Source organism: Aspergillus mulundensis (assembly GCF_003369625.1).
Source record: "Aspergillus mulundensis strain DSM 5745 chromosome Unknown scaffold_1, whole genome shotgun sequence".
NCBI lineage: Eukaryota > Fungi > Ascomycota > Eurotiomycetes > Eurotiales > Aspergillaceae > Aspergillus > Aspergillus mulundensis.
The window spans coordinates 292,469-307,243 of record NW_020797889.1 but is presented as its reverse complement, the minus strand read 5'-3'; the positions used below and the strand labels follow the sequence as shown (position 1 = coordinate 307,243).

At 52.3% G+C, this 14,775-nt stretch overlaps 6 protein-coding genes across 6 annotated transcripts; 2 read left to right on the top strand and 4 right to left on the bottom strand.

Moving 5' to 3' along the window:
• Nucleotides 1-914: 914 nt before the first annotated feature.
• On the top strand, nucleotides 915-3,405 carry tktA (transketolase tktA; the record flags this gene model as incomplete). Its single annotated transcript, XM_026743679.1, has 5 exons — nucleotides 915-968; nucleotides 1,233-1,375; nucleotides 1,430-1,514; nucleotides 1,577-1,871; nucleotides 1,928-3,405. 5 exons carry the CDS (start codon nucleotides 915-917, stop codon nucleotides 3,403-3,405), a joined length of 2,055 nt encoding a protein of 684 aa, XP_026606842.1.
• A 499-nt stretch (nucleotides 3,406-3,904) lies between these two features.
• Nucleotides 3,905-5,381, bottom strand: DSM5745_01662 (spermidine synthase; the record flags this gene model as incomplete). The annotated part of the gene is made up of 5 exons (XM_026743678.1): nucleotides 3,905-4,185; nucleotides 4,435-4,675; nucleotides 4,724-4,922; nucleotides 5,008-5,188; nucleotides 5,351-5,381. 5 exons carry the CDS (start codon nucleotides 5,379-5,381, stop codon nucleotides 3,905-3,907), a joined length of 933 nt encoding a protein of 310 aa, XP_026606841.1.
• Nucleotides 5,382-6,091: 710 nt separating this feature from the next.
• Nucleotides 6,092-6,769, bottom strand: DSM5745_01661 (ubiquinol--cytochrome-c reductase subunit 8; the record flags this gene model as incomplete). The annotated part of the gene is made up of 4 exons (XM_026743677.1): nucleotides 6,092-6,146; nucleotides 6,223-6,400; nucleotides 6,549-6,574; nucleotides 6,738-6,769. The coding sequence occupies 4 exons, from the start codon at nucleotides 6,767-6,769 to the stop codon at nucleotides 6,092-6,094; spliced, it is 291 nt and encodes a 96-aa protein (XP_026606840.1).
• A 234-nt stretch (nucleotides 6,770-7,003) lies between these two features.
• On the top strand, nucleotides 7,004-7,907 carry phb1 (prohibitin subunit PHB1; the record flags this gene model as incomplete). Its single annotated transcript, XM_026743676.1, has 2 exons — nucleotides 7,004-7,327; nucleotides 7,389-7,907. 2 exons carry the CDS (start codon nucleotides 7,004-7,006, stop codon nucleotides 7,905-7,907), a joined length of 843 nt encoding a protein of 280 aa, XP_026606839.1.
• Nucleotides 7,908-8,227: 320 nt separating this feature from the next.
• DSM5745_01659 (25S rRNA (uracil2843-N3)-methyltransferase) lies at nucleotides 8,228-9,625 on the bottom strand (the record flags this gene model as incomplete). The annotated part of the gene is made up of 1 exon (XM_026743675.1): nucleotides 8,228-9,625. The coding sequence occupies one exon, from the start codon at nucleotides 9,623-9,625 to the stop codon at nucleotides 8,228-8,230; it is 1,398 nt and encodes a 465-aa protein (XP_026606838.1).
• A 1,194-nt stretch (nucleotides 9,626-10,819) lies between these two features.
• DSM5745_01658 (putative cell wall proline rich protein) lies at nucleotides 10,820-13,339 on the bottom strand (the record flags this gene model as incomplete). The annotated part of the gene is made up of 1 exon (XM_026743674.1): nucleotides 10,820-13,339. The coding sequence occupies one exon, from the start codon at nucleotides 13,337-13,339 to the stop codon at nucleotides 10,820-10,822; it is 2,520 nt and encodes an 839-aa protein (XP_026606837.1).
• Nucleotides 13,340-14,775: the final 1,436 nt, after the last annotated feature.

Below are 14,775 nucleotides of genomic sequence, written 5' to 3'. Positions count from 1 at the left end.
CCCTGGGCGAAGCCGGAGGACGCTGCTCCGCCAAGGCCAAGTGCTGGGACCGGTCTCCAGCAGGGCTGTTGCCCCTCGTGACGGTGAAGAGTTTGGCGGATAATAACCGCAGCATCCGGATTAATGCTTTCCACGATGAAGATGGGCGAGACGGAAAAAGGAATCAAGGAGCATGTTCTGGCTGCGGCTATTGATATTGGACGGTCCAACCGTCTAACTTTAAGTATACACTGCTAGGGCCTTGGGACGGGGGCTAGGAGGATTATTTTCCGCGGGACTCACTGTATCAGATGTCGGCGCGGAGATGTATTTCATCAAGTCAAGCTCTTGGTCATTGTCTATGGTAATTGACTCTTGAGCATTGGGTTGTCAATTCAAGAGATAGTGATCACTACTTCCTACTCTGCTGTAGCACAGTACGGTATAGTATACATCTCCGGCGGGGTAGCTATAGCTCGGGTTGAGGCATGAGGGGGCGGCATTGCATCCGCTCAAATAGAATATTGCTAAGCCTTACTCAGGCTGACTCGGCTGACCAGCTGGACAGCAGACTGCTGGACAGGAAGATCGGGATGCCTAGTTGAGTAACCGTGAAGGAGTGACCGGTGAACACTGAACAGCACCGAGTTCCAGAAAGCCCCACCACGACATCACCGTCCCCACCTGCCTCTTTGATGCTCTCGAGTTCAACCCCTCCATTCTTTTTATTGTACACTTTCCCCCCATCTTCCTCTCCTCTTCCCACTCTTCCTCCCCTCTTCCTCCATCCTCCCTGCTCTTGCTTCATTCTCCCTCTATTCCCTTTACCCAGACAAGGCAGGTTTGATTGATTACTAGACAGTATGCATCCTAGTCTCCGAACTTTTAATAGAGCTCTCTGACCACGTTTCGTGCCTTCAACAGATACCGCAATCATGGGTTACACCGAGCTCGACCAGAAGGCCATTAACACCATCCGTCTTCTTGCGGTATGCCTCTCTTTGATCCCCCTTTCCCCTTGGTTCTGTGTCTTTTAGCGTCGTTCATATCTTCTGCGCGTCGTCGGTGTTTGCGGAGCTTGAGACTGCGGAATTGAGAGCCCGACGCTGCCGCCGATAAACTCAATTCTCGAGCTCTCTACGCGTCTTGCGTGTAGCCTCGATTCCATGACTCGGAATTGCCTGGAAAACCACATTTCACAGCTTCATTGACAAAATTGCCTGTATGACGTTATACTAACAGCATTATTCCAGGTTGATGCCACCGCGAAGGCGAACTCCGGTCACCCCGGTGCCCCTATGGGCATGGCCCCCGTGTCCCACGTTCTCTTCAACAAGTTCATGAAGTTCAACCCTAAGAACCCCGACTGGGCTAACCGTGACCGATTTGTCCTCTCGTATGAAACCTACTTCTCGAGGCAACGCAGTCTTTGCTAATCATTCCGATACAGCAACGGCCACGGCTGCATGCTCCAATATGCTCTCCTCCACCTTTTCGGCTACGGCATCTCCATGGATGACCTCAAGGCCTTCCGTGTAAGTATTTACCCCTTGGATTACTCTACCCAGACCGTTAGTTGACCAGTTTATCCTCTCAGCAAATCGACAGCATCACCCCCGGTCACCCCGAGGCTCACGACACACCTGGTATTGAGGTGACCACTGGTCCCCTTGGTCAGGGTTTTGCCAACGCTGTTGGTTTGGCTATCGCCCAGGCCCACAGCGGTGGTGTTTTCAACAAGCCCGGATACACTCTCTTCGACAACTACACATACTGCTTCTTCGGTGACGGATGTGCTATGGAGGGTGTCGCCAGTGAGGCCGCTTCTACTGCTGGTCACTTGAAGCTCGGAAACCTCATTGCCATCTACGATGACAACCACATTTCTATTGGTGAGTTCTCTAGCTATTATATGTATTAAAACGCTGCTAATTTGATGCGTTTCTAGACGGTGACACCAAGTGCGCGTTCACCGAGGACGTTACCAAGCGCTTCGAGGCCTACGGCTGGCACGTCGTTTGGGTCAAGGACGGTGACAACGACCTTGAGGGCATCGAGGCTGCCATCAAGGAGGCCCAGTCCGTCAAGGACAAGCCCACCATGATCCGCCTGACCACCACCATTGGTTTCGGTTCCAAGCTTCAGGGCACTGGTGGTGTCCACGGTAACCCCCTCAAGGCCGACGACATTGAGGGTGTCAAGCAGCGCTTCGGTTTCGACCCCGCCCAGAGCTTCGTCGTTCCCCAGGAGGTCTACGACCTTTACCACAAGCACGCCGACGAGGGTGCTGCCCAGGAGCAGGAGTGGAACCAGCTCCTCCAGAAGTACGCCAGCGAGTTCCCCAACGAGCACGCCGACCTCACCCGTCGTCTCTCTGGCAAGCTTCCCGAGGGCTGGGAGAAGTCGCTCCCTGTCTACAAGCCGTCCGACCCCGCTATTGCCTCTCGTAAGCTTTCCGAGGCTGTTCTTGAGAAGATTCACTCCGTCATTCCTGAGCTTCTCTCCGGTTCCGCCGATCTGACTGGCTCCAACAACACCCGCTGGAAGAACGCTGTTGACTTCCAGCCTCCCGAGTACGGCATTGGTGAGTGGTCTGGCCGCTACCTCCGCTACGGTGTCCGTGAGCACGCCATGGCTGCTATCATGAACGGTCTCGCTGCCTACGGCACCGTCATCCCCGCCTCTGGTACTTTCCTGAACTTCGTCTCCTACGCCGCTGGTGCTGTCCGTCTGTCTGCCCTCTCTCGCGTCCGTGCCATCCACGTCGCTACCCACGACTCCATCGGTCTGGGTGAGGACGGCCCTACCCACCAGCCTATCGAGACTCTGGCTCACTTCCGTGCTCTCCCCAACTGCATGGTCTGGCGCCCTGCTGATGGTAACGAGACCAGCGCTGCTTACTACTCTGCCCTGACTGCTAAGCACACCCCCTCCATCCTGGCTCTTACTCGTCAGAACCTGCCCCAGCTCGAGCACTCTAGCATCGAGGCTGCCCTCAAGGGTGCCTACCCCGTCCTCGAGGCCGCCGATGCCAAGGTCACCATCATCTCCACTGGTTCCGAGGTCAGCATCTGTCTCGACGCTGCCAAGTACCTCCAGGAGAAGCACGGCGTCGTTGCCCGTGTCGTCTCCGTTCCTTGCTTCGAGGTCTTCGACGCTCAGGACAAGGAGTACCGCCTCAAGGTCCTCCCCGACGGCATCCCCATTCTGTCCGTCGAGGTCTGCTCCACCATGGGTTGGGAGCGCTACTCTCACGAGCAGTTCGGTCTCAACCGCTTCGGTGCCTCTGGCCCCTACAAGGAGGTCTACGCCAAGTTCGAGTTCACTCCTGAGGGTATTAGCAAGCGCGCTCTTGCCACCATCGACTTCTACAAGGGTGTCCCCGTTCGGTCTCCCATCAACCGTGCTTTCCAGCAGATTCTGTAGACGTCTCGTTCTAGCGTCATGACCTCTCGCATTTTCTTTGTCGATATACTTTCTGGCTAACGAGTTATTACATGGGTTATGGGGTGCGGAAACAGCCATACGGAGAGAAACTCCGAGTGGGTGACACCCTTGGTTTAATGTCCTACGAATTTCCTTTTTGAGAAGAAAAGGCGCCAATGACTTCGTTCATGGTAGGCCATCTCTGGTATATTTAGACATCTGCATAAAAACAATACCATTTCTGTTCATCTTGTTCTATTTGTTGTTTCAGTGGAACCATTTTGGTAAGTCCAAAAGCGTCAAGATTACCCAGGATATTCAGGATTGAAGTAGTTTGAATTTCTATTTACCATCGTCATCAACTCACCCCAGCATCCAAAAGGCTCGAAAGGCGACACCAAATATAAACGTAGAACAAAGTAGAAAAAAAATTAGAGAAGATAAATGGTATGGTATTCTTTTAAACAAAAACAGAAGGAATTCTCATCTCATCTGAAATCTAGTTGCCGAGAGCCTTGCGAGCGAAGTTAGGAAGGACAAAGCTAGCGCGGTGGATGTCCTGGTTGTAGTAGCGGCATAGGCGCTCCTCCTCCTCGCGGGTCCAGGAGCGGACGGGCTCCTTAACGTTGCGCTCGGCGTCCTTGCAGCAGACCATGAAGCCGATCTGGCCGGAGGGGTAGGTGGGGATGGTGGTGTAGGCGTATTCGGCGACGGGGAAGACCTCCTTGCAGGCCTTCTTGAGGTCAGCGATCAGAGGGAGGTGAAGCCACTGGTTCTCGGCTGTGATGGACAAAACGCAAACCCAAACCGATCCCGGATGCGGGTGGTTTGGGGCGAAAGTTGGTTAGCCTAGGTCCATATCATAGAAGATAGCAGGATAGAGGATGAATAAGAGACGACGGAGAATAGAAGGGATTGATGGGATGGGGGGTTGGGCTGTGGGGGGTGAATATAGCACAAGAGGCGAGAAATCAAGGAGATGTCGAAAGGGTACAGAGAGGCAGTAGACGAAAAAGAAAGGCGACGAACAACCTTGGGTGGTGATGACACCTCCATCACGCAGAGCGTCTCTGAGGAGCTCAAAGTAGGGCTTCTGGAAGAGGCTCTCGGCGGGACCCTCAGGGTCGGAGCTGTCAGTGATGATGACATCGAACTCGTTTTGGCGCTGCTTGAGGAACTCGAAGCCGTCGCCGACGTGGACCTTGACGTTGGGGTGCTGGAAGCCGATGCTCATGCCGGGGAGGTACTTCTTGGAGACACGGATGACGGCCTAAATACACAAAAACCCGTGAGTCTGGTGACCAATTGCATTGCATACGGTGGCGTTCGCGGTTGCAGTCGCATATGCAAGGAGAACAGAATTTGTTACCTCATCGATGTCGCACAGGATGGCCTCCTCGACGGTCTCGTGCTTGACGACCTCACGGAGGACACCGCCGTCACCACCGCCGATGACGAGGACCTTCTTGGGGTTGGGGTGAGAGTTCATGGCAAGGTGGGTGATCATCTCCTGGTAGCTGAACGTATGGACATGTTAGTCTCGTCGTCGCAATAGGGCTTGTTTGTTTGTTTGGTGGGGTGGAGGGGTATGGCATGGCGTACGAGAACTCATCGCGCTCAGTGCACTGGATGACGTTGTCAAGGACGAGAACGGTGCCGTAGTCGCTGCTCTCGAAGACGAGGACGTCCTGGTACTTGGACTTCTCGTGGTGGAGGATCTGGTTGACCTTGAGGTTCATGGCCTGACCGGGCCACATCTCGGACTGCTCGGAGAACCAGCCATCTGGAACGAGCCAAAGTTAGCTTGGAATGCGACATAATCGAAGCTCGATCCGTGATCTGAGTTGAGAACTTCATTTTGTTCGGATCGAACGATTGAAGTGGTGTTTGAGTTTATCTGATGGCGGGGTATAGTTGGGCAGATTTGGGATGGAAATGTACATACCCTTGATAGTGGGGTGAGTGATCTCGGACATTATGATAGAGTTGAAAGACCGGAAGGGACGAAGGAAGGAAGAGGGAATGACAGGACGCAGTGAAGCACTGGAACGGAGGGACAGAAAGGAAGAAGTAGATGAGGGGGAAAAGCGAGAGAAGAACGAGACAGCTGAGCGCATGGGGTGGGGGAGAATTTGGAAAAAAAGTATGTATTTTATCGACGGTCACAGCTGGGTATTTTGGTTACAGACTTTTCCCTGTTTGCGTTCCTACCCAATGAGACCAGGTCAATTCACGCTTACACTTTGCAGTAGGGCATCAATCGACTATACACAGCTCAAAACATGCGGTTTAAGCAGATTTTTGACCTGCGAGAGGTTTATATAGATCCTCTATGCTTGTATGAGTGAGACCATGGTATTTTCCCGAAGCGGAAGGACTTCCGCCGTTCGAGCTCTCGGACTCGGTGAACCAAACCAATCTGTGGGGGTGATTTATCGAGTAGGTATATTGTACAAGGCTGACCAGAGAATCAGGACCAATCATCTGAGGAGGTAGGTTCAATTGGAAACTGGTCATTTTGAAGCTTCCAGGTATTGCCTGGAGAACAGACCCGGACAAATGAAAGTGCAATTCGTTCGATTGCTTCTAGTTACTGTACAGTGCAATCACAATTCCAGCTGCTTGCTCTGCATACACCATAAAAAACCAATGGTATACATCATCCATTCTTTAGCAGAAAAAGCGCTTATTCCTCACCACCCTCAGCGAGACGGCCGGGCTTGGAGTTGAGGTACTCGTTGCTATATCACAGAAACAACAAGTTAGCCAAATAGCCCTTAAAGATATCTATAATCCGTAGGAAGCCGATATGCATACCGCTCAATAGCCCAGTTCATGGCAGCGTAGGCGGCGACGAAGGGAGGAACAACGTAGAGGACCTGGTGCCTGAAGCGGCGGAAGGTGTTGAAGATGGCGGCGTTAGCGGCGCCGGCGAGGGGGCGCTGACGGTTGGGGGAGATGGCGTAGGATGTGACGCGCTGGGGAGTAGGGCAACCTAGACCGAAACCAAGTAAGCATACGCTTTACCACAGCCAAAATCAGCTCGAAAGGCCTGAATCGACGAGACGCGGCTTCAAGACTATTGCCAGCCCGAATGAGGTCGTCGCATTGGTCTCATAGGGATCGAAGATCGAGAGACATACCCAGGTCACCCCAAGTGCCCATAAAACTATATCACATCACAATTAGTATCTCCGCAACGTAGAATGAGCAAAGTATTAGCAATCAGCCATTGGAGTAGTAATTGCTGTATCTCGGCAAGACGAAGCACCATGAAGTAACCGTCGGAACACCCACGGATCGCACAGGCACCGGAACTGGGGAAGACTCACACTCCGTTCTTAGGATCCAAGTGGCCACCCATTGTGATTGTATGAAGCGAAACGAACGAGTTCCAAGTACGCGACGTAGAGGAGAGATATGACGACGAGGGAGAAGAATCGACGTTCATCCCGGCCAGGTCGGGCGAAGTTGGAAGACAAGCCACTAGTCCGATTCGGGAAAGGCTCGAAAAGCCCGCCGCAACATCATCCAAGAAAGCTCTCATCAGCTCTCCAAGCCAAGCAACTCAACGCCAGCCCATCACAATACATAAACCATGGCGGCTAACGGTCTCTACAATCTCCAGCGCCTGGCTATTCCCCTAGGCCTGGGGTTCATGTTTGCCAACGCCTCTTTGTACGATGTCAAGGGCGGAACTCGGGCAGTCATCTTCGACAGGTTGTCTGGTGTGCAGGAGAAGGTCGTCAACGAAGGCACGCATTTCCTGATCCCATGGCTGCAGAGGGCCGTTATCTACGATGTTCGCACCAAGCCTCGAAACATCTCCACCACTACTGGAAGTAAGGATTTGCAGATGGTCAGCTTGACTCTGCGAGTCCTCCACCGTCCTGAAGTCCAGAAGCTGCCGGTCATCTACCAGGTTCGTACACAGGCGTCTCATATCGGCCGCTATTACTCGAACTAATCATTGTTGCTTCTAGTCCTACGGTACCGACTATGACGAGCGTGTCCTTCCCTCCATCGGAAACGAAGTCCTCAAAGCCATCGTCGCCCAGTTCGATGCCGCCGAACTCATCACCCAACGTGAAGCCGTCTCAAACCGCATCCGCACAGACCTGATGAAGCGCGCTTCGCAATTCAACATTGCCCTCGAGGATGTCTCAATCACCCACATGACCTTCGGAAAGGAGTTCACGCGCGCCGTCGAGCAAAAGCAAATCGCCCAGCAGGACGCCGAGCGAGCCCGCTTCATCGTTGAGAAGGCCGAGCAGGAGCGCCAGGCTAACGTCATTCGCGCCGAGGGTGAAGCCGAGAGTGCCGACATCATTAGCAAGTCCGTCGCCAAGGCCGGAAACGGCCTCATCGAGATTCGTCGTATCGAAGCCAGCAAGGAGATCGCGAGCACCCTCGCCAGCAACCCCAACGTCACATATCTGCCGGGTGGCGAGGGCAAGGATGGCGGAAAGAGCACAAGCCTTCTACTGGGGCTGAGGAGTTAATGGGTGACTAAAATCTGAGCTCTATGTATTTTCATGCGTTTAATTGTGTTTTTACCCTATTTGGTTGGACCCGGGCGTGCATGACACCATGGCGATTGAAGCTGGTTGGTGTTCTTCCTCTCTATGACTGTAGCAATAACATACCTTTCCTCTCCATAAAATTTCCAAATTTCCAGTGGACCGCTCTCGATGCGCATTTATATAAGCTGACCAGTTCATTCTAGACGGTATATACCATTTAACCCCATTTAACCCCATTGTGGCCCAGGCCCAAGATATCAACCCGAATAATCATACAATCATGGACAACACTAGATATCCTACTCTAGTCTTCGATAAACATGGATCTGATACCTCATATCCTCCAACCCGGCCCCCTCCCCAACCTCATACCACAACCGAGCCGCATCTCTCCGCCACCACCTCGAGTCCTGACTATAGACTTTCTCCCACTTGCCCTTCGCAACAGATAAAAGCGTATGGTCGAGTAGGAACTTCATCGGGTATTGCCTCTCCTGCTGCTCGCCCGTGCTCTTGTTAAGTTTCAGCGTTGAGTAGCTCCCTGGACTGTCGACGACTAGTAGGATTGTACCAGCTGCTAGGAGGTCGGTCGTGCGGAGGAGAAATGAGGTGGCTTTGGACATGGAGGTTGAGAAGAGCTCGTTTAAGGTGAACATGAGGGTGACTATATTTGTGGTTGATGAGGAAGGAGAGGTGTGGAATAAGGAGGCCAAGTCTGGATCTGGGAGGGAGAGGACGTCGAGGCGTTTGAAGTCGATGTTGAGGTTGCTCGAGAGATCTGTGTCCGAATCATCGGCAGCTGGAGGAATTGGGAGGAGAGGCGCAGGATGTGATTTTGAGCCTGTAACTAATGGTGATAAGATTGCTAAGGAAAGACGCTTCACGACGGTAGACCAGTCGGCGATGTCGACGGCTGTGATCGAGAGGCCAAGTGAGGAATCTGGCTGTTGAACGTATTGTTTCTGGCTCGGTGTGTTGCTCGTAGTTCCATCCTTTTGGACCTCCGTCTTATCCTCCACAAACACACCTTCAAGAGCATCGGACAGCTCCTTTTGACGCGCAGATATAACACTCTCATCCATCAGGTTCCTCCAAGCTGCTGCAAGAGCAACAATTTCCGCCCCAGCACCTCCACCGATACAGACAACATGAGCCGGACGCAACATAGAGCCCTCCCTGGAGTCAGGATCATCTTCGACCAAAACCTTTAGCAGAGATTTGAACAGTCCCGCATACCCCAACGCTCTCGCCGCGCTCCACCTCAAAGCGTAAGCCCTAAGTAACCTCTCGTCGGCGTCCGCAAACGCAGAATCAAAGTCCCGATTGTAGAGGTGCGACTTGATGGTCTGGATAAGGGACCTGATGTCTAATGGTTCTTCTTTCTCTTTCTGTTCTTCTGCATCCGCATCCTCGTCTGGACCTTGAGAATCCAAAGAAGTCGATGGTGAAAGCAATGCAAATCTGAAAACATTCAGAAGCAACTGCTGCAGCGTAATTGGGATTGTGGCAGAGATGTCAATCCGAGCCTGGTCCTTGTCCTCGGCACTGGTGGAATCAGGTTGTTCCCCGCGTCTCTGCTGGTCTTGGACTCTGCGGCGAGGAACAGGTGCAGGGGCATTCTTCTTGTCTGGTTTTCTGCTCTCACGACTCTGAGTGTCCTTGGACTGTTTGCGAGACGTGTTTGATTTGGGGGCCATTTCTTTCAAGAATCTCAGTGCCGTCTGGTCATGTATCCTGAAGGCCCGAGGAAATTGATACTGCTGGCAGACGGCGCGAAGTGTTGGTTTTCACTCCTTCTATGAGTCTGATTAGATGGCTTCCATATAACTTCTAGTTTTTCAGTGTAACAAGGCGAATAGTATTGGATGGTCAAGTGATATTTAGGTCCAAACTCGTTGCTGCTGATTTATTTACGATAGTAGTGGGTGGAGGTTGAGGAGAAAAAGACATGCGCTGGGACGGACTCGAACCAAGGGCTGTTTTGGTGGTACATAAACCATTACTTTGATAAGTCTCGGTGACGGGTGTGTGGGCCTAGCTCAGAATCCATTTCTTGCCTTTTACCAGAGATGGCCGTGGGCCACGCAAAATACCCTACTCTTCAATCTTTGGAATCCTCCATCGACATAGTCGTCGATTGTTTTTGTTGTTTTTTTTGTTGCCGTGACATAGCAGTATGTTCACCTTATGGTACTCGCGTTTTCTCCCAATAATTTATGAAATTGGGAGATTGGGATTGAGGGGTGAGGGGCGTGCGTGTACGGATAAGTGAGTGGGAATATCCTACCAGGGATAGCAGAGCTCTACATATTGTGCACAAAGTTATCCAGTCTACTGTCGGTCGGGGTGACCATAAGAGGACCAGTATTTGTCTGAGGCACGGAGTGTAAATTCAATTGTTTAACGGCTCATTTGACTTCAGAGCCAACTAATTCACCTCCAAACGGTCCGAGAAGAACGACTCGGGATCGGATGCGATAGCGAGATACTCAGCAGAAGGTTGCTAATGAGAGTAGAGAAGGACGATTAAACAAGAGGATTGTGAAAAGAGAATTGGCTCAAACGACAGATCGACACAATAATTGTAACAAATGGCTTATCACATGTACAACCGGCCATAATGAGAGACAGGAACAGTGAGAAGTATCATACCCTTACGCTTGTAATAACATGCCAAGAAAAAGAGATTCGTCAGGTATCCCAACAACTGAAGGCAGACCGGTTGAAAGAAGAAGAAAGAATAAGTGTAGAAAGAAGAAACAGCGAAACAGAGAGTCAAGTTCGAGATGTGTCACCATCAAGACCATGTCGAACAAATCATAATCGGAAATTTGGGATACTATATACAATTGTCGATTCTTTTCCGGAACAGCATTTCGTCATAACCGCAGCTAATCCTGGACAGTCGGCTCATTCAGCTTCTCTTTGTCTTTCGCCCGCCAGAAATGCATTAATCGACTGATCCGCCGGCCCTTCTTCCTGGCCTTTTCTGGTTCATCGCCCGGTGGCTTCTCCTCATGGCTCAGCTTGCTTCGTTCGGCGTGTGGCCCAACAACAAGCTTAGAGAGACTTGCAAGGCTCGACCTCTTGGAGCTAGGTTGGCTGGAGCGACGATTGACAGCAGCAGAAAAGGATGCTGAGCGATCCGTCGATAGACGAGGGCGCGTGAAGAAAGTCGCAGAAACGCGATTCAAGGTGTTTGTCATGGTCGAGGCGCTACTAGTAAGTGAAGGCACGTCCTCCATAGACGCATGAGGGAACGGGTCGGTAGTCGACGATGTAGTTATCGAACGAGGGGCGTCCGAGGAGTTGTTGAAATCCGGTGATGGAAATGCTGAGTTCGGGAGGGAGTAGCCGCCCGGAAGAGACAACGGGGACATTGCGGAAAGTTCGGTGGGCGAGGTCATAGGCCGACTGTCAGCAGGTAAGAAGCGAGGTGAAACTTCGGGGCTGGCGGGGACCGGCGTTCTGTTTTGCCATTCATCGTATTTTGCATGTTCCAATGCTGTTTTAGGCCGGCTAGAGAACGGCGTTGAGCTCTTTTGGGCCTGACTGGAGTAGAACCGCTGATCCGGCTTGAAAAGATCTTGAAAGGATGATGTTGCAGGAGCCGACATGGCGGCGCCTGCCTGGGGTTTCTGGATTCCAAGTCCTGCATTCCCTGCGCTAGCAAATTCGTCGACAGCTTTTCCGGTCATCGTGTCAGAGCTGTCCGTACTATCTTCTGACTTCTTTGATTCCGTCATGGTAGCTTCACCTTGCGGATGTTCCTCGCTATCCTTGCCGGTATCACTGGTCGCCGCTAGGAAAGCGTCTTCGTCCTCTTCATAAAAGACGTCAGGATTGTCCAGCGAAGAGCTAGTTGGAAATCGGTGACTTCCCAGGAACGCGCGATCGAACGGAGGCATTTCTGGAGCACTTTCAGCCCTTCGATGGTACCGCATTTCCGGACCAACAAACTCGCCCCGCCGTCCGCCACTATACATTCGCTTGGTTGCTGCAGAAAAGCCGCTCTCTGGAGCATTACCGGAGCGCATCTCAGGCGTATTGAAGGGTCCTAGTGCCGCATCCAAATCGATTACAGGACTCATGGCGTCTGGCACGGTAGTCTGTTCGTAAAAGCTCCGTGGCTTCCACGCCTCCTCCAGGGATGCCCATGATTCACCATCGCTAGGGATCTGCTGGGTCTCTGGATGCGTGGGGTTGGTGGGTGTTCGAATAACAACAATGTTATCGTCATCGAATTCCACATCCAAGCCAGAGCCAAAATCCGAGTTTGTTCTAGTCAGTGCTGGAGGGCGTGCTTGACTAGATTTGCTTTCTGTGTCGGCCTTCTTTGAATCGTGACCTTTCGTCTTCCTGATTAGGAGAGAACCAGCCCAAGATCGAACCTTTTTCTGTCTTTTCTTGGCCTTCGTCTTTCTGGTAGAGGAAGGCGATCCCAATGCCTCGTGAGTGACATCTGCGTTGATATCGGAGTCGTCATCAGATGAGGACAGCCTCGACGACGGCGGGAAGAGACCGTCACCCTCGACATGGCTCTTTCGGAAAGCCGCAGTAAGGAGACCAGAAGACATGCTTTTGTGTGAGCGAGAATGGCCTGCCGCAGAGCTGGGTCGCTTGGTTGGTGGAGAATTGTCCGTCATGCTATTTTCACTGAACTCAAACATCAAGGAAGCATCCGCTGTTCGCGGCCTGGGCCTTGATTTTGGCGCGCTACCCGGGAACTCCGCCTTGAATGACGAGATGGCAGTATCGCTCTTTCGGGCATAAACTGGGTCAGGGATGATTGGTGAAGTTGGGGTAGATGGAGAAGGGTTTGAACATTGTTGGTCCGTAGTGGCCTGGGTATCCGGACATACAGGATCGAGCTGTATCTTGGGCGATGCTGGAGGCGTGGGCCGAGACAGGACTGTCGCCGAATGGGGAAGTAATTGGGATGGTTCATGGGAAGGCCTACGCTCCCGTGTTATGTCCTCACATGGGGCACTCTCAACGAAAGGCTTCAAGTCAAGAGCATTCGAGATAGCAGTTAGATCCACGCTTGAAATAGCCGCCGATCGTCTATGGGCGTGTCGGCGCCGGTTGCCTGCACTGAAACCAGGTCCAGGGGGAGGCAGCTTCATCGGTCCCACGGGACTCTCCTCGTTTGATTGTCCCGTAAACGTATTTCCAGGAGTGACCAGTTGCTCTCCACCAACAAACTCACTGTACTGCCGACGGTGGCCGTTCATACGATTCATGGACGGGGTTGGGGCTGGTGCCTGGTTCGAGTCCATGGACCCTGGATTGAACGAGAATGCCGGGAGAGGTGGTCGGCCATTTATCGTCCTTTCGGACTCTTGGTTGTCTGTTTCACTGGCATCGCGGGCAGGAAAGACGAATGGTGGATTAGGAAGGGGCGTGGACATTGTTAGATTGCGGCGATGTCCGCTAGGTGCCCGATCCGCCGAGTCGAGATAATGGGGAAGCGATGGAGCCGTCTGCGGCTGCAAGGGCAAAGAAATGGACGCCATTATTTAGTTCGAGTCTGGACGTATCAACAGACTCAGAGAGCTCCAATCTCAATCTCAAGGGCACAACTTCGAGATCAATCGCAACCCGCAGTTGGGTATCGATATTAGGTGGTTGGTAGTGATCTAAACGTCGGAGGACCTCCAGACCAACGTGACTCCCCTCCAGTGATTGGAAAGCCCAAGTTCGTCTGGAGGTCTTTAAGTCCGCAGATATGACATTGGATTTCCTCAAACAGGTCGATGCACTCCAGAGTAAACACCGACCGCAACCCGGGGAAATTCTCCAGATCCGAAAAGGAGAAGTGACGGAGGCGGCAGACGATATTTCTGATTATTATACGCTAAGCCGAGAGGACCGATCGAGTCATACGGCGAGCAAGGCGAAGAGGAAGCGTAACGGGAATTTGACGAGCAAGTGCGAGCGTCGAGAGCGAGGATATTAAGGAGTGGACGGCCACGGAAACCGGGCCAGGAAACGAAGAATATGGATTGACGGAACAGTCAAACCAACAAAGAGTAATAAAGGAAGTGAAAACAGAAGTGCGGCCGGAAGTGAACGAAGGGAGGGAAGGGAGGAGAGACGGAGGGGAGGATGGAGGGTGAGTTGAGGTTGAGGTTGAAGAAGCGTTCGGAAGGGGAGGAAGGCTGCAATCAAGTTGGTTGAATTGTGGTGCCTCAGGCTGCCTAGCGCAGCTTAGTGCCCTCACTGATTTGGTACTTACGGTTTAGTACAAGCCGTCTCCATTTCGATTGTGGCTCCGCCAGTCAGCGATGGTAAGCAGCCGCGAGCGATAAACTATCTTGGCTAGCATGGTACCGGCTTGTACCGCTGGCTTGGCCTTGTTAATTGTTATCGACAACTATTTGCTTACAGGGAAGTCTACAGTGGACAGCTGAACTCCCGCATCTGGAGGGTATACCACAAAGCATTATTGAAACCACAGTTTCCGTCAGGGTCAGACCAGCCCACTGTGTCTGAGTAAAGTGGACTTCACGACTCACGACTGCATCTACTCGCCACCACATCGAGGTGGAAGACAATGTGATATCGAGCCCTGGCGGGCCTCCGAAGTCAATGCCGAATCCAGTAAAGCCGAACCTAATTGGATCTTCTGCAACGGGGGGATTCGAGACATGGATCCTACCTGTCCAGTTGGAACCCTGTTTTTGGGAACAAGAGTACCCCGTAGCAGGGATATATGGCCATAGATACCATCAGCCTGACCTCATGGATATCCCGTCTATGACCCGGGCCATGAACATTGGTGCCTGATTGTATTCAACTGCATCAAATCTTGACTCGTCAAATCTGGAGAACAGCGCCAGTCAAG